General features: G+C 57.5%; 1 protein-coding gene across 2 annotated transcripts; it reads right to left on the bottom strand.

Moving 5' to 3' along the window:
- Nucleotides 1-530: 530 nt before the first annotated feature.
- SERPINH1 (serpin family H member 1) lies at nt 531-9,788 on the bottom strand. Of its 2 annotated transcripts, XM_039228744.1 has the most exons (5): nt 9,625-9,788; nt 4,989-5,653; nt 4,491-4,589; nt 4,160-4,392; nt 1,280-1,582 (listed from the first exon to the last, which is right to left on the bottom strand). In XM_039228744.1, exons 2-5 carry the CDS (start codon nt 5,608-5,610, stop codon nt 1,280-1,282), a joined length of 1,257 nt encoding a protein of 418 aa, XP_039084675.1. In that variant the 5' UTR covers nt 5,611-5,653; nt 9,625-9,788. The 2 variants fall into 2 exon arrangements, with proteins under 2 accessions (XP_039084676.1, XP_039084675.1); XM_039228745.1 differs by lacking the exon at nt 9,625-9,788 and having other exon boundaries at nt 531-1,582; nt 4,989-5,610.
- Nucleotides 9,789-9,988: the final 200 nt, after the last annotated feature.

Genomic DNA, 9,988 nt, shown 5'->3' with positions numbered 1-9,988 from the left:
GCAGAGATGGGTGTCGAATCCAGGTTCCTCTGCTCCTTTGCAGCAGGTCTTCTGTGCATCCCACTCACCCTCTCCTCCCCTGAGCTATGGTGTCAAGGGCCCCACGGACCATGAGAGGGAACCATAGGAGCATGTGAGGAGGGCTGCCATCAGGTCCCTCCTCCTTTCCTGCTACACACCCAGACGGAACAAGGACCCCACAAGTTCCTTCCTGCCAAAGCCGTGCCCAGCCTGGCAGCCTATCTAACCTGGATGCAGATGAGATCAGTTTGAAGCGAAAAGCCAGGAGACTGAAGACTGGAGAGCCAAAGTGCCAGTGTAGAATGCCCTGGGCTCCAGGTCCAGCACTGTCATTCCAGCCCCAAAGCCACCTCTCCAGGGCAGCCAGAGCCAAACCATTTCCTGAGTTGGCCTGCAGGGCCTGTGGTTATGTGCCAGCATTCCAGGGCCATATTGCTATGGGCCCTGGCTTAACACCAGGAGCCCGTCTCCTGGGAAGAATGACATGCGAATCTCTGATCCAGTCACCCTCCAGGCTCCAACAAGACTTCACTGGAAAAGTTTTATTGAAAAAAAAAATTGTACAAATAAGTTCTTGGTGTGACAGCGACAAAGGCTCATTTTCCCCCTTCCCTCCCCATCTTTGAAAATCTACAAAAGGAGAAAAAAAACAGTTCGTCCCCATGATGCTTGACCAGAATCTGCCCACGAGCACCCCACTACCCCCCGCCCTTGCCCATAAGCTATTTCCCAACCCCCCTCACTGGGGCCAGGGCCATAGTGGGCGTGCTTGTCCCAGGGGCTGCAGCACCTCATTTTATAGTTGACGGAAGTTGGGAGAGGATTGGAATAGAGCTGGAGAGAGGGCTGAGGTGATTGTCGGGTAAGGGGAAGAGGGCCTCCCTTCCATGGGGGCTGTGCTGAACCCCCACTAGCTCGATTCCGTCTCACAGATGAGAAAGCACTCACCTATAAATATGAACACTGATTGATGCAGGCTTAATCCCAGGGCTCTGAGGGTAGGACCTGACCACTGCCCAGGCTCCACAGAATGTGAGGTCCCCGGGCTTAGCATCAGGGTATCTGGGAGCCACGTCCAAGCAGAGTGAATTCTGGCTGGGAAGGTCTGCTCAGACACACAGGGAGCCTGCTCTGTTTCCCCACCCCCACCCCATGGAAAATCCAAGGCCGGTACCTCAACCAACTCCCCCCACTCCCATAGCACCCATGTGTCTCAGGAGCCTCGGGCCGCCTCCTGCCATCCCGCGACCCCAGGGCCCTACAGCTCGTCTCGCATCTTGTCACCCTTGGGCCGGACCAGGCGCCCAATGAACAGCAGGGAGCCACTCTGGGTGTCTCGAACCAGGAAGATGAAGGGGTGGTCAGCATAGAAGAGCTTGGGGCTGCGCAGCTCCTCGCGCCCATAGATGTCCTGGTCAAAGGGGTTGCCCTCCGTGTCCCACTCGAAGGCGGTGGCATGGAACACACTGGCCAAGTACAGGTCCTTCTTGCCAGACATGCGTGAGAGATCTGCCTTGTTCTTGTCGATGGCCTCTGTCAGACCCAGCCCGGCCAGGTGTTTCTGTGGGACGAGGGGGGTGCCAGGTGAGGCCACGTTGGGCAAGGCTCCCAGACCCGCAACTTCTACCCTCACCACCCATCATCTCCTACCCCGTTCCTCAGAGCAGAGATCACTACCTCCCCGTCACCTCCTGTATGCCAGATGGGATGTGGGCACTTCAGCCATTGCTTTCTTAATCTCACGGCAACCCTGCATGAGCTTCTAATTGCCACATAACAGATAAGGAAACAGAGGCTCAGGGTGAAGGTAGAATTTACCCCCTGGTCCTGCTGAGCAATCTTGATTGGTGCTTCTCAAAGTATGGGTCACGGACTGCCAGTACAGGCGCCCCTTGGGAGCTCATACGGAACACATCTCCTGACCCTCTCCCTCCCAGAGCCACTCATCAGAATCTCTAGGGGAGGGAACAGGAATCTTCTTTAACAAAATCTGTAGGTAATCCTTGGCACACTTAAATGTAAGGAAGATGCATCTAAGGATAGCTCTGACCATCTCACCCTGCCCACAGTGCTTTATGCCTGTGGGATTTGCTTCAAAATAATCTGTTGAGGGTGGGGTGCCTAGATGGCTTAGCTGAGCATCCAACTTTGGCTCAGGTCATGATGTCATGGTTTATGAGTTCAAGCCCTGTGAGCACAGAGCCTGCTTGGGATCCTCTGTCTCCATTTCTGTCTGTCTCCCACTCGTGCTCTCTCTCCCTCTCTCAAACAAACATTTAAAAAAATAATCTGATGGGGGAGAAATGGCTGTGTATAGATAATCCTTATTAGTCATGAGTTGCTGATGGTTGAAGCTGGGTGATGGATACAGGAGAGCTCATTTAACAGATCAATTTTAATGCATATGTAATATATATATTTTTAAATGTTTAATTTTGAAAGAGTACAAGCGGGGGAGAGGTAGAGAGAGGGAGACAGAGGATCTGAAGCAGGCTTTGCACTAACAGCAGTGAACCAACCCAATGTGGGACTTGAACTTCCAAACCATGAGATCGTGACCTGAACCAAAGTGGGACGCTCAACTGACTGAGCCATCCAGGTCCCCGATATATATTTTTATATATTTCCATAGTAAAAAATTAACCCCCCCAACAAACATACACCCTTCTCCCCACACGCACACTCCATGGCTCTACAGAACCCGAGCGCTAAGCACAAGCTCTTCACATGTGAACTGTGCTTGTGCTGTGACCTCACCCCTTAGCATGCCCCTACAGCCGGCACCCTCAATGGTATCTCAATGGCCACGCCCATCCCTGTAGAAGGCCTTAGTCACCCCCTCTTCCAGGAAGCCTGCCCTATCCCCCAAGACCAGAGCCCTGCCTCCCTGCGGCTCAGCAAGGAAGAGGCTGCAGAGAAGGATTACTGGCTGAGTAAGCAGCAGTCTCCGGGCCCAGGCTCCTGCAGAACAGGCCACCTCCCCGGCAAGGCCCAACAGGCACTTGAACTGGGGTCCTGAGGGTCAGCGGGTCCCGAGACAGGCGCTCTAGGCCCAGCTACTCCAGGCCCAATGACCCTGTGCAAGTCACACACTTCAAATTTCCCAACTCAGTGTACCCCATGGACTGGTGCGCCCACCCGGGGTTCCAGGAAGACACGGGAAGAAAAACAGGAGAAGAGTCAGATAGCAGCCATGGCAGAAGGAGGAGCTGGGGAAGAACTGGGACAGGCCCAGGGCACAGTGATGGCTCCTCTCTGGCCACCTCAGCACGATCCACAGTGCAGGCTATGCAAGCGCCACTGGCCTGCGGTTCGGAGCTGAAGCCCCATTTCATCGCAGTCTTTCTCTCCACAGTGTCAGCAGTGAATCTGAATCAATCCCATGAGTGAGCAGCTTGCTGAGGAACCATTTCTGGCATCCAAAGCAGGAACAAGATGAAAGTTTTCCCTTTTGAGTAGGTAAGAAAAAAAAATCTCTCCCAACTGACAGAAAGGCCACCTTGAGTTTTCACCCTGAGGACTGATCACAGCTCCACCATTCACTAACCAAGGTCCTAACCTTCAGCAGGTCACTGCCTCCCTCCAAGCCACTGCCCAACATCCCAACACCCAGCGTGCTCATGAGGAGAAAATAATGCTGAGTGCGTGGCTTCAGTTTCACACCATCCCAAGTGCCTCACTTGTTACTCCTACTGCCGCACAAGGGACGACGCTTCGGCTGGAACAGTCTAGATCTGGGGGCACCTCAGACTCAGAGGCAGCACAGCACAGGATCAGCTTGGTGCCAGATGTCTGAGTTCCTGTCTGTGTGGCTCTGGATAAGTTGTTTAACCTTCTCGAGCCTCAGTTTCCTCATCTCTAAGAAGCTTGTTAGTCCTACCTAACGAAGTTGTTTTTGAGGATTGAAAATTTAACATGTATGAAGTGCTCAGAAGCGTCTGGCATACAGCAAGCGCTCAACTGCATTTAACTACTGATGTCATCGTTATGTTCCCAAGGACACATGCCTCTTCCCCCAGCAGTGCCCAGTACTGCCTGGACACCCACAGAGGCTCGGGATAGGTCTGCTGAGCTGAATGGGTGCCCCAGGCACCCCTCTCCTCAGGCCCTGCAGACCCTGAGTTGGGCCTCCCCTCACCTGTAGGTCGTGGGTCACTTCCACCACACCCTTGGGCAGGGAGATGGCAACAGCCTTCTTCTGCATCTTCCCCATCCAGCTCTTCAGCTGCTCCTTGGTCAGCAGCTTCTCGAGGCGCTCGAGGGGCTCCACGTGGTGTGGCATGAGGATGATGAGGCTGGAGAGCTTGTGGGCCAGGGGCATCTCCACAATCTGCAGCTTCTCCTTCTCGTCGTCGTAGTAGTTGTAGAGGCCTGGGAGGAGAGGCGAGAGGGCGCAGGGCTGGGAGCGGGCCGGGCCCCGAGTGCCCGCACAGCCCCACCTTGGCCCCCCGGCTCCACAGGTCACCCACCTGTGCGGTGCATCATCGTAACGCCCACAGTATAGGAGCGGGTCACCATGAAGCCTCGGTTGTCCACCATCTTGTGATGGAACCTCTCGTCCCAGTGTGCTGTAGTGGGAAGCAGAACGCAAGGTCAGAAACAGATGGCCCCCCCTCAGGATACGGATCCCCAGCCGCACACGCTGGATTTCTCTCAGCCACAGGTCTCCGTTCCAGTGTGTGGGGCTCACCTTCCCCGCTGAGCACCTGGTCCACAGCGTACACGCTCCCCACTCTGGGGGACAGGGGTATTGGCTCCGGGACATGCTGCCTGAAGCTATGGCTCTCTATGGTCAGGGTCTGCCTTATTCCACAGGACGAGGAATTCTTTCAGGAGAAAGAATTCTGCTCAGCCACTGCCACATCCGCCCTCTGCCCTGGCCCCTGTCGGGCATTTGGGTGACACGCACAGAGCTGAATCCCCACCCCAGCTGCTGAGGGCTCCATACCCAGCCCCTCCGGACTCACGCTTGAAGAACATGGCATTGACCAGCAGGGCACCGTCCGTGCGCTCCACGTCCTTGGTGACCTCGGGCAGCTTGCCGTCGGTGGTCTGCGCCGCCCACTCGTTGATGGACTGCAGGGCGCTGCGCTTGTCGCGGAAGTTGATCTTGGAGTGCTCGCAGTTGTAGTGCTGCTTGCTGCTACGCACGAAGTCCTCGGCGAAGCTCACCGAGCTGGGCCCGTACAGGCGGCTGCCCAGCTTCCAGGTCACATTGCGCGCCGTGTTGTTGCTGAGTGCCCGCAGCAGCTCACCCAGGCCCGCGTGCACCTCCTCGTCACGCAGCTGCTCCGCGCTCAGCACCGCCTTGGCCTGGGACGCCGTGGCCGCCTTGCCCCCCAGCGACACAAGCCCCAGGGACGAGGCCACCACCACGGGCGACAGCAGGATGTTTTCCACTGCCTGGTCCTTGGCCATGGCCTGGTACAGGCTGAAGGCCAGGCCGGCGCTGCGCTCAGCCAGCGTGGCCGCTTTGGGGCTCAGCTTCTCTGCGGTGCCCGGTGTCGCAGCAGCTGCAGGCTTCTTCACCTCGGCGGCCAGAGCCACGGCCAGGAGGCAGCAGGCACTGATGAGTGCAAGGAAGCGCATGGCTGGGAGGCGGGTTGTATGCACCACGGAGGACCTGTGAGGGCTGCAGAGAGGGTGGCCCTGAAACCCTAGATGTTCCTCCCCAAGAACCATCCCCAGCCTGGATGCCACCAAGTCCCCTGCAGATGGGACCAAGAGAGCCCGGAGTTCTGGGGAACCCAGACCTAACTCAGAGTTGTCCAGATCAGAGGTCTCCATCTGCCCACTCTCTCTGAGCTCCTAATCCAGAGCAGGGTTTCTAGCAAGTCACCAGCTCCACCCTATTGATTTCTTACCCAGAACCTACAACACTTAGTCTTGTGTTTATTATACATGATCTCCATCCCTTGCTAGTCTGTGAACTCCAGGTGGACAGAAGTCTAGCCAGTCTGGTTTTCCTCTACATCTCCAGTGCCTAGCACACAAAGGGCCTCAGCTGTTCCTCAATGAAGAGAAATCAGGGCCACTTGGCCAGACTTAGGGTCCTCAGTTTGTATAATGATTAGGTCTGATCTCATACGACCCCAGGACCATTTTCCAGTGGAAAAAAAGTGGCGGATGGACCGAAGGTCTGCATGAAGCTCTAATGCCTGGACAAAGGATGTCCTGTTGGGACAGGATGAAGGACTGGCCCTCCCCTTATGCCTTTTATCCTGCCCTGGGATGTTAATGAGTCACCACCGGTTGGCTCACTCATTACATGGAGGAACCCAGATGCTAAACTCTGCTGCCCCAAGGGTGACCTGAGTGTGTGTCCACCCCTCGTTCAGCCTCAGTCTCCATTTCCCAAGCTGTAAGGGTCTAGGTCTCCATGCCCAAGGCCTCTGTCCTAGAAGGGACAGGCCTGCCCCTCTGTCCACAGTCCCGAGAGTGGATGGGAAATCCCCAGGACGAAGGCAGGGTGGGAGGCAGGTTTCCTGAGAGGAAGGATGCCGGAGGAGGGGTAAGTAAGCAGTTGAATGGAGCAATGACACCCCCTCCCATTCGCCAGAGGCTAGCCAGATGCGTGTTCACAGGAAGCTCGGTCCACCTCAGATTCCATTCCGCCTTCCCATCTGACAGTGGCTGTCACACAGGCCCTCTGCTCTGTGGCTTCAGGGCTGTGCTCAGGATCCCTTCCAAACCACAGCAATAGCAGTGGCCCCTTAAACAAGCTTCACTCTCCTCCTGGGGCCTCTAGTCAGGACAGCCTCTCCGCATGGGATACTTCTCCACTACTTTCATACAGGATGGGGGGGGAAGGGTTGGTAGGAACTCTGGTGGAGGCTGGGGTCCCACTGCTCCAGCAGATCCCATCCTGGGGTCCTTAAGAAAGACCACAAATTCAGAATCCTGGCAGAGGACCCTCAGGACTTGGCCTGTCTGCAGGAGCACTGGGTCTCTGGGAAGGCTCCACTCTGTAGCCATCCTGTGAACCAAGGCAGGTCCCCCCCTCCCTGGGCGGCCACCTCTCAGAAGGTGCAGTGTAAACGGGACACAAAGGATGCATGGAGAGAGAAGTGGGGGGAGGAGGCAAGGCGTAAGAGAGACCTGGACCCTAGAGCACAGACTGGGGAGGGGGTATCTCAGGGCCCACCTTCCTCCCAACCCTAGCTGCTTCCCCACCAGGCCTGGAGCCTCAAAGGCAGAACGACCATAGAATGACTGCACAAAAAAGGACACCTAAGAGTCAAATGGGGCACTACTGATTATTATGCCTGGACACCAGGCATTTGGTCACTCAACTCAAAGGCCACCTCTGGTCCATACAGCTGATGCCAGAGCACAGACTCCCGGGAAAAGGCCACTAGCATGCCACTGGGAGAGAGTCAAAGAGCCCAGCTCCCAGCCCTGCCACGTGGCAGATACCATCTTGACAGCCCCCACCCCCCAGCCAACCAGAACCTCAAAGGGCTGGGAGGGGCTTTCCAAGAAAGCTCCAAATGACTAGTTTGGGATTCCTCAGGCAGCCACACAGCTGCGCTCCTGCTCCTCCTGCTGCAGCTCCTGCTCTAGGTGACGTGGCAGGCTGGGGACTGAGCTATCTCCTTCGGCCAGCAGAGGGGGGCTTCCAGCCTGGGAAGCAGGAGGCCTGGGTTCAGGTCCCAGGGGGTGCCCCAGAGCCTCCTTGGCCTTAGCTCCTGCACATGGGTCTCTGCAGGGAAGTGCAGGGAGATGCGTGGCTGTGAAGAAGGGCTGCCCTGTTAACCCAGCAGCGGCAACAGAGGAAGGCAAGTCACTGCAAGCAAGCCAGCCTCCCACAGCCCAGCCCACGCTGCCACAGAGAAATCCCAACCCTGAGGCCAAGGTTAGATGAACTTGCAGGCCCACAAAAAAAAAACAAAACATCAGAGAGCCGAGGGCTGGGCCCACAGCTGGCCAGACTGAGTTGAGACTGGATTCCAGATTCTTGTAAATAAGAGGGAAGGGAAGCAAAGGCTAGAGGGGTCACCAGAGAGGGTCTCAAACGCTTGAGGGGTCTAAAGTACCTGGAAACTGCCTCAGGGGGAGGCCAGTGCCTGCCTTTTTCATTCTGAAAGAAAACAGAAGAATGAGGAGGATGGACTCCGACAGAGCAGGAGTGGTGGTGAGGCGGGGCCTGGAAGGCCCAACCCCAACACGGGACCCCCGTCTACACTGCCCCTGGCACAAAGGAAGGCCCAGCTAGTCCCAGCTCTACAGGGACCTTGGAAGTTGTCCACCTCACTGTACAGTGGGAGCCACTGAGGCCAGAGTGGGGCAGGGAGCCACCCCAGGTCCCACAGGATCAGTGGGGGGGGCGGGGGGGCAGGGCTTCTTCCTCCTGGAAGCACCCCCAGAGCCCCCAGAGGAAGGCTGGATGTGGTATCCTGTTACACAGTGAGATTAAAACAAAACAAAGCAAAACCATTCCTGCTGGGAATCCCGGTGACCGGAGACAAAAGGGAGTGGATCCGGAGGCCTCAGGAGGGGGGATGGGCAGATAAACCATCTGAAGAAAGGAGGGTGTGGTGCCAGCCAGGGACTTCCAGGGAACCAAGGCCCCCAATTTCTCTCTGGCCTCCATCCTCTCCATCCCCTCCATCCGGGCCCCACAGCCCAGAGGGACCTGCCGGAAACCGAGAAGAGGAGGGGCCGGGCCTTCTGGCCATGCTGGAAGTGGTTTCATTCTTCCTCCACTCTGGCCGCCTCAGGAATGTCCTCGGGCTGGGGCCAGGGAAGCCTGGCCTTTGGCAGTAGCCTTAACCCCGCAGTCACTCCAAGAACCGGGAGGCAGTGGACAGAGTTATGAGTGACTTGACTCAAAGCCTTTTAATCAGCTAACCCTCCCCTCTTGGGTGGGGGGATATGGAGCCTGCTGATTCCTCACTCCCTTCCTAAGGGACGTGGGGACACTGGTCCTGGTGAAGTTCCTCCTTTGCTGCCAACATGTAAACAGGCAGGCTGCTTATCAGAAATGGAGCCACCTTCTGTGACTCTCCGCAAACCGTGGGGATCCCAAGAACCCCTCCCAGAAAAGCCAAGACTTTTTCATCTCCTTTCCTACCACCCTACTTTCAGGAGCCTCAGATGCCGCCTCCGCAATGCCGGTCAGGAGGCTGGCCCACCTACCCCCGCTGGTCCCCGGGCCCCAGCCCTAGAGGTGAAGGCGACCTCAACTGCAAGCCTGGCCTGGCGTCCTACCCTTGCTGGAGAGGCCCCCGACCCACCACCTCCCTGCTGGTTCCTGCACAAGGCAGTCTCGGCATCCTGGCTCCCAGCCCCACTCTTTCCTGCCATTACCACCCCTGCCCCAACCTTCTATCGAACCTTGCACTTTTTCCGAGCCTCCGAGTGCCCCGACTCCCCACCCCTGCTCTCACCTCGCTCTTTTTTAGTACTTATGGCTCACTCTGCCATCACCGTCTGGCCCCTGGCTCCCGACCCCGAACGCTCCAGCTGCTCCCAAAGTGCCAGGGACTCCGGTTTGCAGGCTCTGGGTTGGCCCCCAATCCCTCCCGGCGGCCTCCTGCCCTCTCCCACTCCCCGGAGCGGCCCCAAAGCGCCCGCCGCACGCAGACCGGTCCCCGCCCTCACCTGGGCCGGGCGGGCTGGCGCCGGACGGTAGTCCCACTCAAGCCGCGGACGGATTCCACTCTCCGCCGCTCCCGGCTCCCCAGATCTATATACGGCGTTCCCCTCCTCCCGCCCGTCCCGAGAAACTTCTGGAAAGTTGGAAAAGCTTCCGGAGGGCGCCCCGGCTCCGCCAAAAAAAAAAAAAAAAAAAAAGCCAAAGACCTCCCCCAGACCGCCCCGGCTCCCGCCCCTCCCCCCTGCGGGCTCTCACCCGGCCTCTGGGTCCTACTGCCCCCCATCGGCCGGGTCGCTGGGAACCCCCACCGGCCGGGTCGCTGGGAACCCCCACCGGATAGGCTGGGCACCGAACCGCACGACCTGCATT

Source organism: Hyaena hyaena, unplaced genomic scaffold, assembly GCF_003009895.1.
Source record: "Hyaena hyaena isolate Hyena2069 unplaced genomic scaffold, ASM300989v1 scaffold_34, whole genome shotgun sequence".
In the NCBI taxonomy this organism is placed as follows: domain Eukaryota; kingdom Metazoa; phylum Chordata; class Mammalia; order Carnivora; family Hyaenidae; genus Hyaena; species Hyaena hyaena.
The sequence above is the reverse complement of the archived record's forward strand: the minus strand, read 5'-3'. Positions and strand labels throughout refer to the sequence as shown.